Genomic DNA, 25,243 nt, shown 5'->3' on the forward strand with positions numbered 1-25,243 from the left:
ATAATAATAATAATAATAATGATAATAAAAGCAATAATAATAACTCGATTCACCATCTTAATATTACGGTACTACACAAGAATTTAATGTGGAAATCTCAAAAATAAAACAAAAGTTATGGCATTTCAAGGAAAATTACCCATTCGAAGCTAAATTTGTTTTAACAATTCAATATTGGAACAAGTTAACTCATTTAAATATTTAGGTGATACCTTTACATACCTTGAAGAATATCAAAATTCAAAATTATAACAGATCCCTCAAAATAATCAACCAAGTGTTTAAAATAACAAAGGTCCAAAAACACACAAGTTTGAAGGCTTATAAACTCTTGACAAGACCCGCTCCCTGTTATGGTAGTGAAGTATGGACCATAGAAATTCAAGAAGAAAGACGCATAACATCTGCTGAAATGAGATTTTTGAGAACTGCTGGATACAGCCTTTTAGATCACAAAAGAAATGAAGCAATAATTAATGAACTCAAAATAAGCTGCACAGCCGGAATATTTCCGTGACTATGGACAAAATTGGTTACAACACTTCAATAAAATGCAACGTTCTAGGATACCAAAACAGATGCCATATTACACCTCCAGAGGAAGAAGCTCTGTCGGTCGACCATTCTGAAAATGGCAGAAGATTAGTAACAGGTCACTAGCCTATTACTTCATTACTTCACAGGCTGATGATGGTGATTATTATTATTGTTGTTGTTATATTAGCTTAAATATTATTGTTATTGCAACACAATTATTCTGAAGTCTGAAAGACAATAAGAAGGGATGCTTTTGAACTTTAATTTCCAACTACGAAAGAAATCTCATTTACCCTACAATGAATACCTTTAGCACAAAGTCAAAAATGTATATTCTATTAAAATTCCTGAGAAAGTAACACTCACAACTTTCAAGATCTTCTCCTTTGACTTTCTGTACTGATGTTCTGCCTTATATACCATGAGAAACAGAGTGACAGTCAACTATTATCCTCTTAATTATTACGTCAGTCTAACTTAATCGTCTCAAGAAAAATTACCTGTCTGGTCTATGAATGAATAATTGAAGTTGGAGTTGGAATAGATCCAGAAGAAACCAATCCTTGATGATAATTATGAATTATATAAATGGTCCTTCATAAGCTATTGCTTCACCCAGGGCAAAAATGAATCTTGATGCCATTAGTAAGAAGTCACACAGATCTATGTGCAATGTCATGTGTGGTTTAATGAAAAATCTTGAATGTAACAATTAAAAAATTGAATAATGAAGTTACTGATAACATAACACTCGTCATTTGCAAGATATTTCCTGTTGACACACCGTACCTATAATGATATTCTATCTTACATACCACGAGAAACAGAGCAATGATCAACTGTTATCCTCTTTAACTATTACATCATCCTAACTTAATTCTCTCAGAACGATTATCCCTTGTCTTCTGATGAATAATCACCTCGCAGAAGTAAATTAAAATATCTGAGGACATTGGTGCATAATAAAGAAGAAAAGAGGAACTTAAAGATTGCATAGGATGTAATTTTCAAAGCGCAATTTCCTTATTTATTAATCTAAAATTTATTGATATGTATAATGTTACAGCTCCTATAAAAGTGCAAACATGATGCATTTTTCATCTTAAAAGTATTTAAAGAGTTACAATTAAGAAGAAATACAGTAGCGTGCAAATTAATCCGAACAATGTAATTACTTATGAAAAAACACTCAAACGGGATTAAAAAAAGGATCTAAGACATACCTCAGTAATCTATGTGGCCTCCCTTGTTCCTAATAACAGCTGTGAGACGATTTGGCATGGATTCCACTAATTTCCCACAAATAGTCTTCATTTCTTCATTGCGAAACCATACACCAATGAGGGCAGAAATCATCTTCTCTTTTGAAGAACAATCCATTTTTTGCATTCTTCTTTTGCAAATTTACCACAAGTTCTCAATGGGGTTGATGTCGGGTGAGTTGCCTGGCCAGGGGAGTACCTGAATATTCTTCTTGTTGAAGAATTCTGTAGTTTTTCGAGACGTATGGCATGGTGCCAGGTCTTGTTGGAACACACCTCTGCCATCCGGAAATGATTTTTGCAGCTGGGGTACGATTCTGGTTTCCAATAAATGAATATATTTGTCAGAATTCATCATTCCCTTGATAGGTATTAATGCTCCAGGCCCTTCATGTGTAAAACAACCCCAAAACATTACTTTAGGAGGGTATTTGGGTGCTTGTTGGAGATGAGCTGCTGTTACTTTTTTGGATCCTTTCCGTACGTAAGAAACACGGTGGCCGTGGACCTCGAAATGAGACTCATCGGAAAAAAGTACATTCTTCCAGTCATTCACTGTTCAGTGTTGATGTAATTTTGCCCACATTAGGCGTTTTTTGCACATAACAGGGGTTAGCAGTTGCTTCTTAATAGGCTTACGAGCCCTTCGTCCAGCTTCCAAAAGCCTATGCTGCACTGTTGTGACGTGAATATTCGCCCCAATTGTAGCCATTAACTCGCGGGTAAAGTCGACAGCAGTTAGTCTAGGATTTAATTTACTTTTCCTGACAATTAAACGATCATCTGCAGGTGAAGTCTTCCTTTTCCGGCCACAGTTTCCTTTTTTCTGGGTTGTGATGGATCCAGTCTCCCTGTATCGTTTTATGATCGAATTAACAGTAGCCAAACCGATGCGACATTCTGCAGCAATTTGCCTCTGTGTCATAGAAGAATGCTCTGCTAATGTTATAATTTTAGACCGTTTTCGTGGAGTTGTATCCATTTGTGAAGACGACAGAATGTACACAGGATTGCAGTATTAAGTCTTCAACACAACTGAAATGCTTATAAGTACAAAACGACAGGCAAAATGTCACATATTATAAAAAAAATAATGACAGACCTTCAACAATGGAATTACACGTACTACAGATGTCAATTAAAGCGGTATGAGCAGCTGTGAGGCCAACAATGACAGAAAATGTAAAAATATGTCGTGTTCGGATTAATTTGCACGCTACTGTATGTTGTAGATACATGAATGGAAAGTGACATAGAATCAATGAACAAAATTATTGAAGTTGCTGTTTGCAGAAGAAACCCAATTTATTGCTGCAATTGGAGTCGTAAAAATCTCCACTACGCTGCACTCCAGCACAGTTGGCAGTATTCCCGCTGTTGGGTTCACCAGCTTTCCATTTCGCATAGCCAGTACTGTTTACATGTTCTCCTACAGGAAATACGAAAACAAAAGAATCGTTTTAGTATTTCTTCAATAAAAACAAGGTAAAAATGTTAAGTACTCTTCAAAGAGCATCGCAATTGACAATAATGGCAGTACTGCGAAATTCATAATTATTTTAGACAGTTTCTAGGATGGTTTTGATTATATCTTGCAGCAACAATCATATCAATTGCATCACAGACGGCATTGAGTGCATCCTTAAGCAAGAATGGTAGTAGTATGGCGCGTATTTTGGATATAAAATTTTAACTGCATATTTCTTGGAAGAACAGAAGGATTAGGATACTTTTGTTTCTGTGTCACATTCCTACAATTTCTCTGTCTTACACTAAAAATTCTTTTACCAAATTGCTTCAAAACTTACAATAACCCCCAAATCAAAACTTTTTCTTTTGCACTATGAAGTGCTCCTTGTAAACTGTACATATGATGAAAACATCTCTAAGTAATTGATTAACTAGCGGACTTACTAGTGTTAATTACGTAAGTTTGTGTGGCTTACAGCTGTTTCGGTGCTTCATCACACCAACCTCAGAGCCTACTAGATAACCAAAAACTCAACACACTAGAACAATACGAAATATACAAACACACTAAAACACACCCCGATCAAATTCTCAACACACAGATCAATTTCAGTACACACACACTATTTGACTCCACTTTTTAACACCTTTCAACAATCAAACGCACCCACATAACAGGCAGAGAAGTTCGAGATGACGCCGAGATCTAGTAGGCTCTGAGGATGGTGTGATGAAGCACCGAAACAGCTGTAAGCCACACAAACTTACATAATTAACACTAGTAAGTCTGCTAGTTAATCAATTACTTATATTCAAGTGTTAAAAGTAGTGTACGCAAGATTCAAAATGGAAAACATCTCTGTCAATTAAAGGTACACTCTACTCTACTTAAGTTGTCAGGTTCTCAGTTCTGATCTTTGTTCTGTAGGGTGATACAGAAATTTCTCCACTTACCGAAGATACTGTAGAACTGTCCCTCAGTTTCGTGGTCTGTGAGTCCCACGTGGATGAAGTCATTTCTCCAGTCAGTTGTCAATTTGGGTTGCCGGTCCCATATCTTCTTGATGGCCTGGAACTCCTTCTCTGAATTGAGCACCATGAGGTAAGCACCCTCTTTCATACAAGTTTCTCGCGCAACAGACCAGTCTACTGTGATGGGGTGGAACTTGTAGTATCCCAGTTCAGGCAAATATTCGTAGTTGGGACTAGGCTTCATGAGGGGTGCTGCACAACAAGGCAAAACAATCAGTTATGGGTACCATTCATGCATTAAAAAAAATAAAATGTTGTCCAATTATTTGCTTATCTCCTTACTTAGATGTTTGTACACACATTTAGTCATTTGTCAAGTGAAATGGATATAGAACGTAATTCTCAATGTATCCAACATTCTAAAAATTTAATGAATTATTTACACATTACATTTTCTTCAATTGCTTAAGGGGAGAGGATGATATTTTTTGGTGAAAAATGAGTAAATTAAAAAAAAAAATTCTTTAAAATACTCTGTGATATATGTGGAATGCGTAGCATAACATTTTGTGGGTATTTGTGCTCTTATCGAATGTTGAGTCGCCATTTTTAAACTTCCTACGTTATGGATTTTTAAATTACTCGCCCACTTTTATTGTTGTTTCCGGTAAATTAAATTAAAAAAAAAAATTGTTTTTCTTTAAAATATCCTTTGATATGTGTGGAATGCATAGCATAACATTTTGTGGGTATTTGTGCCTTTATCGGATGTTGAGACGTCATTTCTAAACTTCCTGCGTTATGGATTTTTAAATCACTCACCCACTTTTATTGTTGTTTCCAGTAAATTAAATTAAAAAAAAAAAAAAATTTTTTTTTTCTTTAAAATATCCTTGGATATGTGTGGAATGCATTGCATAACATTTTGTGGGTATTTGTGCCCTTATCGAATGTTGAGTCGCCATTTTTAAACTTCCTGCGTTATGGATTTTTAAATCACTCGCCCACTTTTACTGTTGTTTCCGGTAAATTGAATTAAAAAAAAATTTTTTTTTTCTTCTAAATATCCTTTTATATGTGTGGAATGCATTGCATAACATTTTGTGGGTATTTGTGCCCTTATCGGATGTTGAGACGTCATTTTTAAACTTGCTGCGCTATGGATTTTTAAATCACACACCTGCTTTTATCGGTTTCCAGTAACTTCATTTTTTTAGCTACATTGCCAGACAAAAATGGATATAATTTCTGAACTATTAAAGATACATGCATGAAATTTAGAACACACATTCTTTAGACTATTAGGAAACTTTTCTCTGTAACAGAATTTTAATTGATTTCATTTTAAAAATACGTCCGTTTGTTTGCAAGAAAGGAAATCAGAAAATTGTTATTAAATTTTAATTGTTTATTTTACAAACGTAGGGACTAATATCAAAATTCTGTTACAGACAGTTTGTAGAACATGCTTTTGCAAACACATTGCAAAAAACTGTTTGAATCTTCTTTCAAAACGGTTTAGATATATCGGTTTTAATACAATCCTGCATTGGGTATGTTTTCTTTCAAATTTGGGCCCCCAAATAATTTTTTCTTTTCAAAATATTTTTATTTGGTTGAGTTGCCACAGCTATGAGCTCTCTAAATACAAAAAATTAATATTTTACACCAAATAGGAATATAGTTTTAAAAATACCATCCTCTCCCCTTAACTTACATATTTCTCGATTTCTATAAAAAGCATGGTGAAAATGTTTATTATTTGTTTTCACTTAATGTTACTTAATTTAAGCTATTTACAGTATTTACTTCAATTTTCCTACTATTCCTAACGTGCAGAAACACAGACATATAAGCAAGAGCAACAATTACAGTTATGAAATTACTTTTTTAGAGGAATGGAAGGAATTACAAGAATATAGTGACGATAAATCTCAAAGTAAAATTTGTCGTGGTACTTAAAAATTAATTTCAATGTTATGAACATGTGAACAGAAAGAAGAAAAAGATTCCCATATTAGGTTTTGAAATGAATTTACGTCCAGGAGACACTATTGGAGGACAAGATCGTGTCTCATAAAACGAATAAGAAAATGCAGAGAAGCCAAAAGAAGAAATTGTGAATTAATTTGCAAGGGGAAATGGAAAGTTAGAGGAAGAAGTTTCATTTGGAGAAGACAAAGAACAGTAAAAACGGTTTTCAATGACGTTGGTGACAAATACGAAAATAATGTGTTATTTTGACTTTATTTGTAATATATATTACGATACAAGGTTGGGAAGTGCTTTTCACAAAATTGAGGAAAAGTTTTAAAAACATACAGAGCGATTTTTTCAATTTCCGAGATTATGTAATGCACTTCACAAACGTGCATTGTACAGTTTTTGCATTTATCATATTTTAATTGCAAATACAATATGCTTTGCATTGAAAATTTAGAGCAATATTATTTCAAAGCCTTCGCAAAATTGCACTGTAATGGTAACTAAGTAACAATAAGTGCACTGTAATGGATCTATTTCAGTATAATTTTATGTTACGTTCTATGGTTTCCATAGCAACAAGCTTCTGTGTGGGAATTTTAACTTTCAAAGGCCTAACAACAATAGCTGTAAATACGAGGCGCGTCCATAAAGTAACTTTCCCACTCGTCCCACAGCTAGTAAACCATATGTTGCGCGAAGCGACTGCGTGTACGTGATAGAGTAATGTCCTGGCATGGCGCATGCGCTAGCAGGACTTAACAAGTGCTCTCAGTAGCTTTGTTGCATTGGTTGCAGATAGACGCTCTCATTCCAGCTCCCACCGAGTGTGAAGTGCGGTCAGTGATAAAGTTTTTGAATGCACAGGGCATAGCACCGATTGAAATTGATCGTCAGCTGTGCCAGGTCTATGGGTCTAACGTCATGAGCCAGCAGATGGGGCGTTGCTCCACAAGGTCGTCTGTGATGATGGTTGGCCTCCCACTGCGCTCCTCGTCATGCACATTTTGGCGTCCTGCTGAAAATTGTCTACAGCAGCAACGCACCATAGATCTGGCACAGTTGACGATCAATTTCAATTAGCGCTATATTCTGTGCATTCAAAAACTTTATCACTGACCGCACTTCACACTCGGCGGGAGCTGGAATACGGGCGTCCATCTTCAACCAATGCAACGAAGCTACTGAGAGCACTCGGGAAGTTCCGCTAGTGCATGCGCCATGGCAGGACATTACTCTATCATGTACACGCAGTCGCAACACATCGTTTGCTAGCTGAGGGACGAGTGGGAAAGTTACTTTATGGACGCGCCTCGCACAACAAAAAGCACGATCTTGCAAAAAAGTTATTTATATGATTTCATAACCTCAGTGATTTTTTAATAACATTAATTAAAATGACCATCCAATAGCATTTTCAGTACATAGTGTTATATTTTGTTGAAAAATTGATGACAAAACACTTGAATATTCTTCTACACCTGCATTTCTTAATCCAAAATTCTTTCGTATAACACGCATTTCTCAATCTAAAATTGTTCTGTTTCCATGAGGGTTGCAATTGCTAACAGAAGTATAGCTAAGGTCTGTACAAAAGCAGACGAAGGAGGGGGAGTACTTTTAAACAAGAAAAACTAGATCAACAAAAACAGAACCTGGAAACTTTAATATGTATGCATTCAGAACTGAACAGAGACAATTGAGTTATTCTAGTGGCTCAAAAGAATAAGACTATCTGAAGAACCAATCATCTACCCAACTAATAAAAGCGAATAAGAGATGACGCAAGACTGAGAGAATCCTAGCCACAACCTCTTCACCATGAGTTTACCTGTAACTGTTGCCACTAGATGGACAGTTTCAGACCTCTCGCATTTGGTGGTGGTGTGGTCCACATCCACATGCCATATGCCATCGTATTCGTCGCTTGGTCCGTGATCCAGTGACACCTAAAAACAGAGAGGCGTAAAAAAGCAACAGTTTCAATTGTGCTAAATACAATTTTGAAAATATATTAAATATCCTTACGCAATAAGTTAATAAATTTGTTTTCCATGAAGTATATTTGTGTGGCCAGAAAGAACTATACTTACTGTTGTATTGGGCCCAGCTGTTATAAAGTTTCTATAACAAATGATGAAAGAGTAATGGAATGGAGAAAAATTCTCTCCAGCGCTGGGATTTGAACCCGGGTTTTCAGCTCTACGTGCTGATGCTTTATCCACTAAGCCACACTGGATACCCACCCTGGCGTCGGACATAATCGTCTCAGTTTTAAGTTCCAACTCTTGGGTTCCCTCTAGTGGCCGCCCTCTGCACTACGTCATAGATATCTATGAACGAAGGACTGAAGTCCACACATGTGCTGAGGTGCACTCGTTATGAGTGACTAGTTGGCCGGGATCCGGCGGAATAAGCACCGTCTTAAATCACAAGTGATTTACGCATATCATATATATTATTTAATGTACCGAAGTACATATGATATTTCCATGCAGATATTCTGCGTCATCATACGATGAAAGAGTAATGGAACGGAGAAAAATTCTCTCCGGCGCCGGGATTTGAACCCAGGTTTTCAGCTCTACGTGCTGATGCTTTATCCACTAAGCCACACCAGATACCACCCCGGCGTCGGACAGAATCGTCTCAGTTTTAAGTTCCAACTTTTGGGTTCCCTCTAGTGGCCGCCCTCTGCACTATGTCATAGATATCTATGAACGAAGGACTGAAGTCCACACATGTGCTGAGGTGCACTCGTTATGAGTGACTAGTTGGCCGGGATCCGACGGAATAAGCGCCGTCTTAAATCACAAGTGATTTACGCATATCATATATATTATTTAATGTACCGAAGTACATATGATATTTCCATGCTGATATTCTGCGTCATCATATGATGAAAGAGTAATGGAACGGAGAAAAATTCTCTCCGGCGCCGGGATTTAAACCCGGGTTTTCAGCTCTACGTGCTGATGCTTTATCCACTAAGCCACACCGGATACCCACCCCGGCGTCGGACAGAATCGTCTCAGTTTTAAGTTCCAACTCTTGGGTTCCCTCTAGTGGCCGCCCTCTGCACTACGTCATAGATATCTATGAACGAAGGACTGAAGTCCACACATGTACTGAGGTGCACTCGTTATGAGTGACTAGTTGGCCTGGATCCGACGGAATAAGCGCCGTCTTAAATCACAAGTGATTTACGCATATCATATATATTATTTAATGTACCGAAGTATATATGATATTTCCATGCAGATATTCTGCGTCATCATACAATGAAAGAGTAATGGAACGGAGAAAAATTCTCTCCGGCGCCGGGATTTGAACCCGGGTTTTCAGCTCTACGTGCTGATGCTTTATCCACTAAGCCACACTGGATACCATTACTCTTTCATCGTATGATGACGCAGAATATCTGCATGGAAATATCATATGTACTTCGGTACATTAAATAATAATATATATTCTATAACAAAGATAAGGAAAAACATAAAATGCAATTCATTTATATAATCAGATTTTAAAATCACGTATAGTATAGCAATTTTTCTCCACAGCTGCTTACGGTTTGTTGTATCCTTGCCCGGAAATCGTTCATTTCACGTAGCGAAAAATGTGGAGTCTGGTTAATTTCTTGAACTCTTCGACATATCCTGCGTTTTCTGATTGTGGTCTGGTTCAAAAAAACTTTTCTTGCAGGTGGGCCAAAGAAAATAAGCAGTTGAATGTTCTGGAGTTCGAGCTAACCAACTGACATCACCAGAGAGAAAAGTTTAGTGTCCTGGATGAAGAATTCTCACTAGCTCCATTGTTTCTAGGGCATTATGGGCAGTAACCTCATAATACTGAAACCAAATTCCATTCTCACACTTTGCAATAAGTTCAGCATTCACTAGACGTCTGACAACAAAGCCATTAATCTTCTTGCAATCCAATACTTTTGCATTAAGGTATCTCCTTTCTCTATTGCTGCACATCTTTTAAGATATTCCATATTCATTTCTTCATTGGTGTTTCATAGTATACAGGAAAGTATATTGAATACTTCCTAATGTATTCTGTGTAGATGGCTTGATAAACAATCATGCTCTGCCATTAATCTAAACAAAGTGACAGTACCTTTCGTGGTGCTTGGGGAATTTCTTTAGGGCTTCTTAATATTATTTCCCATGATCTGCCCTCAATTTGATCCTCTATCTCTTTTTTTACAGATTAAATAAAATTTATTGTAGATGATATGTTTTATAGAATGGATTCTGGTTCCTACAATATTGTCACTATTTCATGTCTATGTATATTACAATGTGAGAAAATCCATTGTATACCGTATTTACCTGAATATAAGTCGCGGATTTTTTCCACTTTTTGCATTTGAAAAATGGAGGGTTGTCTTAAATTGGCGTACTAAGAAAAGTACACAAGTTGCCTAATTTTTTTATGCTGCACAATATATTAAATAACATCGCAAGTGTGATTGTTTCTTCTGTGATCAATCAGGTTTTCATGCCTTCTCAAGTCCAGCGACGCACTAGACTCAGGGTATATGAAATTCTTGTTTGACCAGTTCTCACATATGGAAGCGAAGCCTGGAACATCAAAAAGGCTGACGAAATGTATGTATGTATGTATGTATGTATTTATTTATTCACACTGCAATGGGTATATACCCGGTGGCAGTGGTAACTAATTACACTCAATAATGGCAATAATAAACTTGTTAATTAAAAATACACTTAATAATAATACCAATAATTAATACTAACAATAATAATAATAATAATAATAATAATAATAATAATAATAATAATAGGGAATATCCTAAATTAAATGAAGCACTATCACTTAAAATAACATTTAAAATAAATCTAATTTGTATCTTAAATCTAAGTTCGAACTAAAATCCACGAGTATGATATGTTCATATCTGCACAAGTACCTTTCCATATTACACTCATTTCGCTGTCAACTCACTCACTGCACTGGAACTACGACACATTTCACTGATTCTATCCTGATTTCACTAACACTTCAAAAACATTTCACTGTTCAAATACTTTGCACTGCCACTATAAACTATAAAGCTTCCCTGACAGGAACACGTTTCACTGACACAACACACTTCACTAACACAACATAATTCTTCACTGATACAACACTTCAATAACAAAATATTATTTACATCTTTTACATACTGTGTATAATTATCGTCTATTAGTAAAGTCCTTAAGGGAGAGACTTACAACAGCCGAAATACGATTATGAGAAGAAATGTTGGTTACTCCCTCCTTGACCATAAAATAAATGCGGACATTCATAAAGAATTAAAAAGTAAATTCAATTACCCAGTACATAGAACAATACAAACTGAAGTGGAAAGAACATGTTGCCAGGATTGCTTCCAACCGCTTGTCAAAACTGATCTTACGCTATACTTCAAGAGGCAGAAGGAACTTGGAAGACCTAAAAAGCGCTGGATAGAAACCGTAGGTCTAATACGTAAAATGATTATGATGATATTTTTTAAATTGATCAAATGATTTATAATTTCTCTAGGTTACTGGATTTTAACACTTTTTGAAGTTCATGACCCAGCTATTGCTTGTATGACAGCTTGTAAATTTGATGGATTCACACTTTCTAAAATGTATTTATTCTGTAGAACAGATTCTGTAAAGCTAAGTACGAACCGATAACAACTCTAGCAGAAACAGCATGCAATAATCATTTTTCATTGTGTAATGGTCGTTCATGGAGGATCGTACGATTTACACCACACCAGTAACCAAGATTTTGCTTACTAACAAAGTCGTTAAATAAAATGTGCCTTATCTGACACATTGTTCAATACATTAACTTTTTGTTGAAGAAGACACTGAATTATCTTGCAAAATGAATCCTATATCTTCATGAATGTTCCAGTCAGATAAGTGTAAGCCTACAGCACGCCTCATTCTTTTGATGTTTTTAGGATTATGAACAAGGCAACCACTACAAGCAAATGATGAAATTACACTGTCTGTAATGTCAAACATCCTAAATCAATTAATGTTGTGCAAATCTAGTCTTTCAGGTAAAGCTCCCTGTAAAGCAGATTTGAATAATTTCAAGGGAAAAATTGTTCCGGGGCTGGGTATCGATCCCGGGACCTCTGGTTGAACGTACCAGCGCTCTGCCAACTGAGCTACCCGGGAACTCCACCTGACACAGTCTCAACTTTTCCCTTTATATCCACACAACTCACGTGGGCTGACGAAACACCAGAGACCCACATTGAGTGCACACAATCTCTAATATATATATATATATATATATATATATATATATATATATATATACGTATATATTATAATATATATGTCACTGTATACGTTAACAGAAAACCACAATTCCAAGTCACACAGAGATTGTGTGCACTCGATGTGGGTCTCTGGCATTTCGTCAGCCCACATGAGTTGTGTGGATATAAAGGGAAAAGTTGAGACGGTGTCGGGTGGAGTTCCCGGGTAGCTCAGTTGGCAGAGCGCTGGTACGTTCAACCAGAGGTCCCGGGATCGATATCCGGCCCCGGAACAATTTTTCCCTTGAAATTATTCAATTAATGTTGTTTTTTTCTGAAAAGAATTCTATTTTAATGTTAAGCTAATGGCAAAATCGACATTGTATATGAAACAAAGACTTCATTTGAATAAATGCAGTTATCACAAACACACGTTAACTGACCAAATATCTGTGATTAACTAAACTAATATATTGGAAGTCAAATTGCTTAGAAATAATTCTATTTCTACTATCTTCATTCCATGTTACAATGTTGCCAAGTCCACACCTGTGGAGTAATGGTCAGCGTGTCTGGCCGCGAAACCAGGTGGCCTGGGTTAGAATCCCGGTTGGGGAAAGTTATCTGGTTGAGGTTTTTTCCGGGGTTTTCTCTCAACCCAATACGAGCAAATGCTGGGTAACATTCGGTGTTGGACCCCGGACTCATTTCACCGGCATTATCACCTTCATATCATTCAGACGCTAAATAACCTAGATGTTGATACAGCGTCGTAAAATAACTCAATAAAAAAAAATGTTGTCAAACTTGTAATATTTAACTGCCAGACCCTGTATTTGATGAAACATGCAAACAGAGACATGCCAACAGAATGGAAGTTCGGTTAACTCATACCTGAGCCACCCAGATGCCGCTTTCGTTGCGTCTACTCGTAATAGATAACTGGTAGGCAGAAGCTCGAGACATGTTGCATTGTAGACTCTTGGAGGTGCAAACACACAGTCCCACGCAGAATAATATAGCACGAACTAACATGGTGAAAATATGAAGCTTCTGGCTGCATATTGAATGAATAAAAATACATTATTATTATTATTATTATTATTATTATTATTATTATTATTATTATTATTACTACTACTACTAGTATTTAGTATTTATTTATTTAACCTGTAGAGATATGGCCGTCAGGCCTTCTCTGCCCCTCTACAAGGAGATTCCAACTATAATATGAAGAATTAAATTACAATTAGTATTAATTTACAATTAAAATTACAAATAAAATTACAATTAGTATTAAATTTACAATTACAATTACAATAAAAATCTGAGACTCTGAAAGATCATAAAATAACTGCTCTTTTAAAATTCCATCTCCAAATTATAGGTCAAACAGGTCTTATTTTGAAATGAATATCAAGTGTTTTTCGTACTCAGCTGACTTGATCTACAGCTGTTCAAGGATCTACAGTAGTGGCAAAAAAAAACTTTTCGATTGCAGCGATATTTTACTACTTAATTAACTTATTATACCCAGAACATGAATTTTACCAGCAATCGAAAAGTATTGGGAATAAATTTGAATAAGGAACAAAAAAAAGTTTCCTTCTCAGGCAGGATTCGGACCACGAAAGTCTTAGTTACCAGTCTATCGTGCTCTGGAGTGAACAAGGCTCTGAAATCAGCTACAAGGGTCGGTCCGGTTTTTTTTTGCCATTACTGTACATACAGAATCTTATTGTGAAACGAATGTCAAGTGTTTTTCGTACTCAGCTGACTCGATCTACAGCTATTCAAGGATGTGCATATACTATCGTGTACAAACTACTTACATATTGAGAATGACAATCATGCAATTTCATATTACAGTTATTGTGAATGTAACTCACCAGGTCCAAGATCTTCCGCTGTTGATGTCTCTCTGATTTGTCTACTAATATCCTGTCTTATATACCAGGAGAAACAGAGCGATAATAAACTATTATCCTCTTAACTATTACGTCAGTCTAACTTAATCCTCTCAGAAAGATTATGTCGTGTCTACAAATTTATAAATACATCGAGGAGGTAAATTAAAATATGTTAGAACAAGATGCATATCAAAGAAGGAAAAAGGATCTTAGGCACTCTTTCGAAAATACTTCTCAATCTCTTTGACGTCTTAAGACATATAATTCCAATACAAAAGTAATCCTTGACATTACATGATTATAAATACAAGTAGAGATGTTTTCCTGACTCCAGAAAAATGATTAAACTATTACATGTATAGTGGAAACAAAAAAGAGTGAAGGTAAATCAAATAACAGGAACATTCCCTGTATCAAAATTGCTGTTCACACACAAAAGCCATCTTCTCAAAGCAAGCAGAATCCCACAATTCTCCATTGCGATGTACTTTGGCACAGTTGGAAGTATTGCCACTGTTGGGTTCATTAGCTTTCCATTTCGAGTAGCCTGTAATGCTGATATGCTCTCCTGAAAAAGGAATCTCATTTTAAGAAAAATAGTGATTTAATTATATAAAATAAAAAGCTATTATAATGCTGCGAAGAATCAGTTTATGGATTCCTTGCAGAGATAGATTTTGGTATCCCTTAGACTAAAAAAAAGAAATTGGGCTGTTTAGGGCATCTAATCAGAAGAGAAGAACAATCTTTGAGAAAGGTTACTTGGAAAGAACTAACAGATGGAAGGAGCCCTTTGGGACGACCAGGTGCAAAGAGATCTGGAATAAATAGGAGGAAATAGTACCATGATGGAAGACAGAAAAGCTTGAAGGAAAATTGTGACTGAGGCCAAAAACCTTTTGAGGTTTGATGCGCCACAATGATTTACTGATTATATCAAAAAGGGGTTTTAATACATTGGGCTGCAAAAGAAATGCCGAGTCGAAGTCGCTATCGATTTGAAATATTATCATGTTACGAGGACTTCGCTTAGGAAACAATAGAAATGGAGATACACAGAAGGCATTGCATTCAATTTTCAGTTCTGTATCTGTATTTATAATAACATTTTATATTTATATTTATATAAAATTGATACATTTTTTTGTTAATACAATATTTGAAATGTTGTTGTTGTTGTTTTCTAATGCCAGGCGTTTGACAATAAAGTCATTTGACCTCTTGCACTCCAATATTTTTCAAAGATATTGTCATGGTCAGCCACTGAAGCACAGATTTTGAGGTGTTCCGAATCCATTTCTTGGTTTGAGTTGCACAATGGCCAGTTAGGGGACTGATATATTCCAATTCTATGCAGGTGCTTGGCCAAACAATCATGGCCTGTTGCCAATCTAAATGCAGCTACAGACGATTTTCGTGGTAAATCGGGAATTAACTGATTGGAGTGAAAATGCAAGTTGTAGCCGATTTAAGTGAACACCATATTTTAACGTTTTGGTGGCTACTTCATTCACACACAACCCCCAGAATGTCTGGAGGACCACACCTGCTGTTGGCTGACGGGTCCATTGGACCTAGCTGGGAGATCTTGTTGATCACCATCTTTCCCTCCTTAAGTCACTGGAGGACGATTTTAGTATGGCACTAAAATCGTCCTCCAGCAGGTCAGCATTAGGAACAGTGAAGTAGAAAGAGGAGGAAGGAAAGGGAAATGAACCCCTAGGCCTCGAATACTCTAATGCCGTCGGGGTCGAAGAAAGTAAGAGTGCAGTCAGAGGACTGGATAGGAAAGGGGTAAAGAGGGAATTAGGTATTGAATAGGGGAAAATTATACCAAATTCAGTCATTAACTCATCAAGCTGACCAGTGCTAATTGATGAGTAGCCCCTCCCTTTAGTTCAGCTATATTTGAAATGTAACTGGCCATATATATCGATTATAACAATGACAGCATCCATGGATAATAAGGAAGGCTGTGGAATACTATATAAACTGCAATTTCACTATTTTCGTGTAGTATTCTTATTTATGTTGTAAAATAAAAGTATATGAATAATTTAAAATCAATTCATATTAAATAATAACGTGAACATGTTATAAAAGTCGTATTTACATGTTTTTAAAAAACTGATCTCAGGGAAATAGCTTTCCACCCCGCCATGTTTGCTTAAGGGGACACTTATATGAGTTTCAAATCTTTTACAATTTTCATCCAAAATTTATGAATTTTAAACTATATAAACATGCCTACAATACTATCATCTGTACACAATTTGGTGCCTTTAGGGCTAATAGTTTTGAAATGATATTTTAAAAATATATACATCTTGATTACACAACTTTTAACACTTCGGAATACGTACGATAAGAACTTTCTTGTGTTAAGTTTTTAACGTACCTTGTTAACATGTTTCGACCTATTTTCGGTCATCTTCGGAACTGGTCGTTATTGGTCTTGGCGCCTGTTGTTTCCTGTTTGGGTGTGTTCTTATATTTACGTCACTAAAAAGGCTCCTTGCATCACAATTTTTAGTTCATATTAGCTCAATAGCTTCAAAATAGTCATGCAAACATAAATTAATTAGCTTTTTGAGCTCGGTCTAAATAGAGAGTCACAATAAATTTTTAAGTGGATTTTCTTAATTTTTCACCATTATTTCACCATAGTGTCCCCTCAAAGTCCTCGAAAAACGATATAATTTCGTATTGGCATTTCTTTTGCAACCCAGTACAGACGTGTTCCTGCTCTCTATACACTGCTATGAACTTTCTTCCAAACCACAGGAATAGTTTTATTTCCCATTGAAGGCTTCACGGAACCAACCTGGACAAATAGCCAATGTCCCATCCCTACCTTCCCGTGGTGCAGCTGTTAGTAAGCATGATTTTACAAGCTGAACTACAGGGAGGGGCTACTCATCAATTAGCACTGGTCAGCTTGACGAGTTAATGACCGAATTTGGTATAATTTTCCTCTATTCAATACCTCTTTCTCACTTTACCCTTTCCTATCCAGTCCTCTGACTGAACTCTTACTTTCTTCGACCCCGACAGTATTAGAGCATTCGAGGCCTAGGGGTTCATTTCACTTTCCTTCCTACCCTTCCTACTTTTCTGTTCCTAGTGCTGACCTGCTATGGCACTAAAATCGTCCTCCAGTGGCTTAAGGAGGGAAAGCTGGTGATCAACAAGATCTCCCAACTAGGTCCAGTGGACCCATCGACCAACAGCAGGTGTGGTCCTCCAGACATTCTGGGGGTCGTGTGTGAATGAAGTAGCCACCAAAACGTTAAAATATGGTGTTCACTTAAATCGGCTACAACTTGCCATTTTCTGTTTGGCCAAGCATCTGATAGAATTGGAATATATCAGTCTCCTAACTGTCCACTGTGCAACTCAAATCAAGAAATGGATTCAGAACATCTCAAAATCTGTGCGTCAGTGGCTAACCATGACAATATCTTTGAAAAATATTGGAGTGCAAGAGGTCAAATGACTTTATTGTCAAATGCCTGGCATTAGAAAACAACATTTATGAATAATTTCAATCATAAAGTATGCTAATGAAATATAGTAATAATTACTATCAGAACAATGTAATTTCGTAAGAAGTTATTATGCCAAATGTTAAGAGGTTTAGTAAAGTCTGCTTTGATTTCCTTGCAACAGTTGGACAGTGACACTCATCTTTCGTAATGCATCAAATATCCGAACCAGTCTCATTTGTTCATATCTGTAGCCTACTAAGAGGATGTTGCTAACTTACCAAAGATACTGTAGAACTGTCCCTCGCTGTCGTGGTCAGTGAGTCCCACTTGAATGAAGTCATTTCTCCAGTCAGTTGCCAGTTTCGGGTAGCGGTCCCATATCTTCTTGACACCCTGGTACTCCTTCTCCGAGTTAAGTACCAAGAGGTGGGCGCCCTCTTTCACACATGTATTACGGGCAATGGACCAGTCCACTAAGACAGGGTGGAACTTGTAGTATCCCAGTTCAGGTAACGACTCATAGTTGGGTCCAGGTTTCAGTGGAGGTGCTGCACAAGAACAATTTGCGTTAAGTTTTGGCCACTTGTAACTTAAATTAATTGTTTTTATGTTATTTACTTATAAATTAATTTTCATTTACTTATTGCGAGCAAAAACATGGAATACACAATGAGATATAAGGAGAATAAAAGCAACAATAATTATAATTTTGAGAATAATAAAAAGAAATACAATAGGTAAAATTAAAAAGATACAGTGAGAAAAAAATCCAAAAGTGAAAAATTTTAATTCATTGGTGCAACGAAATAGATTACATGTGTCTAGATATATTGAGGAGGAGGAAGAGGAGAAGAAGAAAGCATTGAAAAGTTTATTTTTAAAGTAAAAAAAGAACTAAATGTTCAGCACACTGCCTCCACTTTGTAGCAATGCCGTATTGTATCTCTGGCTTAAGAAACTACTCATATTTTACAACTCAATCAATCTTCTTAATGTATCCAGCTGTTTGCTGACAACATAAAGTCCATTGTAGTCTATTAAGTTGTTGTTTTTCACGAGAAATGAGCGGTATTTTGATCGGTGTTCATTATAGATGCCTGTTGCTAGTAGCCAGAGTTGGGGTGTAGTCAATATATACTGCAGGGCTGTGTCTTCTGCAACTGGTACTGATGATTTTAATTTACTTCTTTTGTGGTTTATGGATGGACAGTATAGAAGAATGTGTTCCAGATCTTCATCATGATTATTACACCACAGACAAGTAGGATTATCAGAAAGATGATATCGGTGTAGGTACAATTGAGTGACAATGTGACCTGTTCTGGCTCTTGTTAAAAATGTTTGAACATGTATGGGACAGTTTTTGTGCATTTCCAGGTCATTTGGTTTCTTTTGTACAGACTGTAAAATGTTTCCTTTGTCAGAAGACAGCCAATTGTTGATCCATAGGTTTATAAAATGAGACTTTACTGAAGCAAAAGCACTGGAAAGAGATATTATTTACTTACAGAATCTATTTTACTTCCTCATTCATACAGTAACAGAATCTATTATAATAGGCATTCTGTATGATTTTCAATACACCCTCTGAAATTTGTAGTACATTAACTGGCTATGAGGTAAATATTCAATGAGAAATTACATTTTTCTTGACAATGTCATGGACGAACAGTAAAAATTTTACTTTACAAGAATTTTCAAATAGGCACCTACTGTAACTAAGCACCTAGTGAACTTATGAAGTAAGTTTTACTAAAATAAATCCTCGTTCACTCTTTTCTATTTTACGATTACCTGTGACTGTGGCCACTAGATGGACGGTTTCTGATTTTTCGCACTTGGTGGTTGTGTGGTCCAGGTCAACATGCCACATGCCATCGTGTTCATCTGTTGGCCCATGATCCAGTGACACCTGATATAATTACATAGTTGTAAATGGAAGATATTGCAAAGTAAATTTGTTAAAAAAAAAGGCTGTGAATTTCTAAAATTGTTCATTATTTTCCATTAATTTGGTCAAATTCGTAAATTTGTGTGGTGTGAATTAAATGCACTATAGCTTCGTTCCAAGACACAGTGTGGACGTTGAGTCATGGTAAGTCTTATTGTTGCCTGCTAGATATTGAAAGATGACAAAGGCCAGGAAAATATGTGAAAGAGAGAGAGAATGAGACGTTCAAATCATTTTTCTTGATTTTGATTTACTTTATAACACTTTCAATATTTAAAATATCAACTATATAAAATAAATATTTTCTCTGTTCCTAATTATTTATTGTATAGAGAAGATAATACAGAGCGTTCGCCTACGGGTGGGGCCAGGAAAGCGACCTGCCTGCGGTATCGCTTGCGGGAATCTTCTATCGGTAAGCTTCCACTTTCTATACTATACTCTGTAGGGTTTTAATTTTAAAAGTTTAGCAGCAGTAAAGACTGATGTTTTTGAAACACTAACTTCCTGTGAAACACGTCTTAGAGATTTATTAGGAGAGCGTGTAAATGATGCACTGATTTTATCAATTTTTTCTTCCGTCAATACTCTTTGTTTTCGCTCAGGAATTGTAGCATTTATCGACCCTGTTGTCCTTAATTTGTTAACAAGACGTCTAACAGTTTCTCTACCCTGAATTGGAGCACCCGGATATTTCACTTCAAATTGCCTACGCACCTCTCTACATGACTCTGTTTTCACATATGCATCATACATAAAAACTATTTGTTCAAGCGTGAATTTTGCGTTTGCATTGTTAACAAATTTTGCATAACGCTGAATATTTAAGCAACTGTGTCAAAGAACTGCACTGTACGTGTTAAATACTGCAACATCTGGCTCACAACTGATAACGTGTCGACCTTGATGTCCTTGATTGTCGAGCGTGTCTCAACAACTGCGCGCACCAAGCGGCGTATCAGTACATGCCGCTTTCTTGGCCTCACTCGTAGGCGAATGCTCTGTATTATAACGGATATAACACACCTCAAGAGCTGTAAACTATATTATGTAAAGCATCTATAATGGTAGTAATTAAGACATGCGTATGTTTATGAAATGAGAGTGAGTTTCATAATTTTCATATAAGCGTCTTAATTACCATTATAGGCAAAATGCATACAACAGTTTCTGTTCGACCATAATTAATTGTCTAAGCTTTGAGTTTTTACAAATATCTTACCTTGTTACTTTACTGATAATGAAATAGTAAACATGCGTGTATTTTCAGCATATTCTCGACTATTGCAACAGATGGTATGAATGTGAGTTTCTTGTTCGGGGCTTCAGTATTTCATAGGCAATGTTCATACCTGCGCCACCCAGATGCTGCTCTCATTGCGTCGACTTGTGATGGACAACTGGAAGGTTGAAGCTCGAGATGGAGCACATTGGAACTCCACGCAGGTGCAGACACAGAGCCCCAAACACAACAATACCGCATGAACAAACATGGCGACGTATGTGGCTTCTGACTACAATGAATAGAAAATTAATATTATTATTTTTCTATTTTCTTTCATGTGAGCTATAAATGATTTATTACATAATGTAATAAAAAATAATAGACGAAAGTAAAAGTAAATGAAGAGAAAAAAAGAAAACACGAAACTGCATTAACTTCTAAAAATGGAACTTTGGATTAAACTATAAGACACTGTCGGGAGATATATTAAGAATACAACTGTTTCATCAAAATACAATATGCAGCAAAACAAACACTGAAATTATCGCTCATTTGAGCATTATTTCCGGTCATAGAATGGGGAGTCAGAATGGGTCGAACTTGCACCATGTCAAAGAGCAGTACCTGGAGCGATTTAACAATGCGGCACCAAATAACACAGCAATGTTAGCTATCATCGAGAAGTTAGGACACAATCCATGTTCTTATACTGTGCTATTTATAGAAATAAGTAAACAACCAGAAATGAACAAAGATACAAAGAAAAGAAGAGACAAAAATATAAGAAATACATGGTGAGGAGATTATAGGCATGCTAGAACAGAATTCACTTACCAAATCGGAGCAGGAACAGTGAGTGAGCTGAAATCTAGACGACACAGAAACACTGCAACACTTATATACTGCAAAACACAAGGCCAACCCTCATGTTTGCTTACCATGTGACTTACACATAAGCTACTTAGACAAATCTCCTTTCTCATAATCTAATATCTTCTATCCACCAATACAATCTGTAAACAAATACTCTCATTAACTAGACCAAATGACAGTAATAATCCACTACCTATTTAAAAATTCTGTCCAAACTCCAGAGTCTATTCAGAAATAACTGTAATTGTAATATTTTTATTTTACATTCCTTTTCCCCTACTAAAGAGGATAATTCCCTCTTGTACTGCATCTAGGTAATTAAATTTCTTTCAGTTTTCAGTTTTATATATTAGCAGACCATTATTTAAGTACCGGTAGTAAACTTAGAAATCGATTATGGTCTCTTAAACTAAATTTACATGTATAAAAAGATCTTCAAATAAAGAGTGGTGGCAAAAAATGGGCTGGTCTTGTTGACAAGTCAGAGATACTTCCTGATCACCCCCGTAAAAAGACTGTAGCTGCCATAAGGATTGCCACAGAACACGAATGTCTGGCTGAATATTTATATAAACTGGGTATTTTACCATCACCTCAGTGTGTCGTTTGTAATGGAGAAAATTCTGTTATGAATTGGGAACATTTAAATGTTTGTAAAAACTTGTAAATTTTAAATCCTCTATGGGGACTTTGTACTGGCCTGCCAGAAACCAAATGATGTTGAATCAATCTGATTAAGCATTAAATACATACATATATAAAAAAAAAGTCCACAACAGGTTGGATGCACAAAAGCTATTTCCTAATTATCTTAAAACCTTAGATTTGCAGTTGCCTAATTATAGTGCCGAACCCACAAATTGTAAAATTGTAACGTTCCATATTTCTTTTCAAAAGTAGAGACTATTCAGAAATGTTGATCGTAATTCTTTATTTAATATTACATTTTATTTGTAGAGGACATTCAAAAATGATGATAATAGTAAGTTAATTCTCTATATGAAGTTCATTTGCAGAGGCCATTCAGATATTATGACTATAATTCTCTATTTGCCATTCTTTTTCAAGTGAAGAATCTATTCAGCAACGATATTGATGATTATTGAAACTGCAGTGTTTTCAACTACAGAAACAAGTTAAAATGAAATCTTTTCACTTAACATTTTGAGTGTATTCACAGACGGTGAGATGATAATTGTATCTGAAATTCTTTAAGCAAATGTCTCTTTTCTTTTAGAGGCCATTTAGAGATTAAGGGATGACGATTGTAATTATTGCAATAAAATTCTGCCTTCTTTCTATTTCTATCTAAAGAGGCTATTAAGAGAAAATGAGAGATGCCAGTAATTGCAATTTTTTTATTTAGCATTCACTTTCAACCACTGAGACAATTCATAGACGATTACATAACTGTAATTACAATGCATTTAATATTCCTTTTCAACTACAGAGGTAATTAAAAAGGAATAAGATGACAATAAAAATGAACAAGAAAAAAAGGGAGAGAAGCAAAAGGATAAACAAACACAGAAACAACAAGAAAAAAGAATGACATTATGATAAGTCATTGAAAATACACGTTAAATAAAAAAATTACAATTACAATCATTGTTAAATAAAAATATTACAATAATAAGCGAGGATAGAAATGACAAAAAAAGAAGGAAATGAAAGGAAAAAGAAACAAATCGATAGCTAAGAAGTGATATCTACAAAAATGGTCATTTGGTTTAACTGCATTATTATTTACATTACCTACGTTATTATTAAGTTCACAAAATTGGACAGTTAACTAGTACTTTGTCCTTGAGTAGCAGATCTTGCAAAGCAGAAACATATATAAAAAGTTTGTCTACTTGCAAATTCAAAGATACGAGGTATCACTTCTTAGCCGTCGAAATGTAGAAAGAAAAACTGAAGTAAAAAGTGAATAAAGATTAGAAATCCTAGAAATAAAGGAAAGTAGAAACAAAGAAATAATGAAAAGAAGAACAGGAAGATAAAAAAAACCAGAAAGAAAAAAGTCTTAATAATAAAAAAACTTTACCAATAATCTCCGAGCAGATGTTTTCATGTAGCTACAGCTAATTGTACAAAATCTTGACGATTCATAACTTAATCAGGACAAATCAAAGGGAGATTTGAAGTTGCATCACAATGACAAGCTCTGGGAACTTGCTGCTGGGCTGTGGAAAGTAATGTTTCACTGTTCACATGTAACTACATTACAAAAACAGATAAAATTACGGAAAAAAAAAGACAGTGGAAAAAGATAGACAGAAAATGTAGGAAGATACTTCTTTATTTACGGATAATTTCAAATCACAAGAGCTACTACGAGCCAATGATTTGATACGAGTATTATGACTAAACTGAAGCTTTCTTTTGTCACAAAAGTTGGTAGGATTTTTGGTTATAACACACACGTAGTGAGAATATATTGTGACAGCTGCAACGGGTTTCGAACACGCTTCCGACAGGGCGCACGGCAGACGAAACGCTGGTACTGGGAGCATCTGCATGTTGAAGGGCAGAGGGGGTGTATTACGTCAACGCGGCGGAGAGGAGAGGCTAAGTCGTCCGTGTTTTGGGCGGGCTGCGCGCGCATCTGGTGCATGCAGAGTGAAGAGAGGTCCGGATTGTTCGAGTACTTTCTCTGGAGTGCTATCTCTGGACAAGCGTCGAACTTTCCAGGCTACGTCGCTGTGGTTATAAAAGAAGAAACGCGAGCGAACTCAGACAGTGTGTGTGTGATTCATGATTAGTTCAGTGAGTAAGCCAGTGAACAGAGCAAGCCAGCCAGTCTTGTGTACCGGAGTTCGACTTGAGTGTGCGTCCGCAACTGTGTCAGCATCCGAAGGCCTGAGTTCGAGTGCAGTGGACCGCAGTTGGAGGGACCTGAGTTCGAGTACAGTGGACTGTCTTTGAAGGTCTGTGGTTCGAGATACTGTGAACTCGAGTGACTGAGCTAGAAGAACTGTGAACTGAGAACTAACAGTTCTGATTTGTAAATAGTGCTTTGTAAATATTAGTTAAGATTAATAGTTCATTCTTGTTCGTAATAGTCCAAGTAAATTGTCATTGTCGTCAGTGGAGTGCACTAACGAATACTCTGTTACGGTGTGGAGAGCAAATCCTATTGTTGAGATAATAAAGTTACATTGTTGTTTAGTTTAAAAAAAAGTTACAATATCAATGATAGAATGAGAAAAGGTGAAGAGAAATATATTATAAAACTTGTTTTATTACAGCGGTATTTCTATGATTTATATATATATATATATATATA

The 25,243-nt window shown here is 36.0% G+C and overlaps 2 protein-coding genes across 3 annotated transcripts; both read right to left on the minus strand.

Moving 5' to 3' along the window:
• Positions 1-649: 649 nt before the first annotated feature.
• On the minus strand, positions 650-14,539 carry LOC138695054 (hemolymph lipopolysaccharide-binding protein-like). Its single transcript, XM_069819398.1, has 5 exons — positions 14,397-14,539; positions 13,402-13,564; positions 8,056-8,173; positions 4,224-4,493; positions 650-3,228 (listed from the first exon to the last, which is right to left on the minus strand). The coding sequence occupies exons 2-5, from the start codon at positions 13,540-13,542 to the stop codon at positions 3,071-3,073; spliced, it is 687 nt and encodes a 228-aa protein (XP_069675499.1). The 5' UTR covers positions 13,543-13,564; positions 14,397-14,539; the 3' UTR covers positions 650-3,070.
• Positions 14,540-14,681: 142 nt separating this feature from the next.
• LOC138695059 (hemolymph lipopolysaccharide-binding protein-like) lies at positions 14,682-25,212 on the minus strand. 2 transcript variants are annotated; one of them, XM_069819408.1, is made up of 5 exons: positions 24,853-25,212; positions 21,209-24,816; positions 19,700-19,817; positions 18,184-18,453; positions 14,682-14,985 (listed from the first exon to the last, which is right to left on the minus strand). In XM_069819408.1, exons 2-5 carry the CDS (start codon positions 21,347-21,349, stop codon positions 14,831-14,833), a joined length of 684 nt encoding a protein of 227 aa, XP_069675509.1. In that variant the 5' UTR covers positions 21,350-24,816; positions 24,853-25,212; the 3' UTR covers positions 14,682-14,830. The 2 variants fall into 2 exon arrangements, with proteins under 2 accessions (XP_069675509.1, XP_069675508.1); XM_069819407.1 differs by having other exon boundaries at positions 21,209-25,212.
• Between the last annotated feature and the right edge of the window lie 31 nt (positions 25,213-25,243).

This window comes from Periplaneta americana, chromosome 2 (assembly GCF_040183065.1).
Source record: "Periplaneta americana isolate PAMFEO1 chromosome 2, P.americana_PAMFEO1_priV1, whole genome shotgun sequence".
Taxonomy (NCBI): Eukaryota; Metazoa; Arthropoda; class Insecta; order Blattodea; family Blattidae; genus Periplaneta; species Periplaneta americana.

Bases quoted from the DNA above. Each gene is read 5' to 3' on its own strand.
- LOC138695054 (XM_069819398.1), bottom strand. From the start codon at position 13,542: ATGTTAGTTCGTGCTATATTATTCTGCGTGGGACTGTGTGTTTGCACC. The intron at 8,174-13,401 runs GTATGAGTTAAC...CTCTGTTTTTAG, and splicing joins GCGGCATCTGGGTGGCTCAG to GTGTCACTGGATCACGGACC. The intron at 3,229-4,223 runs GTAAGTGGAGAA...TATTTCCTGTAG, and splicing joins ACAGTTCTACAGTATCTTCG to GAGAACATGTAAACAGTACT.
- LOC138695059 (XM_069819408.1), bottom strand. From the start codon at position 21,349: ATGTTTGTTCATGCGGTATTGTTGTGTTTGGGGCTCTGTGTCTGCACC. The intron at 19,818-21,208 runs GTATGAACATTG...TAATTATATCAG, and splicing joins GCAGCATCTGGGTGGCGCAG to GTGTCACTGGATCATGGGCC. The intron at 14,986-18,183 runs GTAAGTTAGCAA...TTCCTTTTTCAG, and splicing joins ACAGTTCTACAGTATCTTTG to GAGAGCATATCAGCATTACA.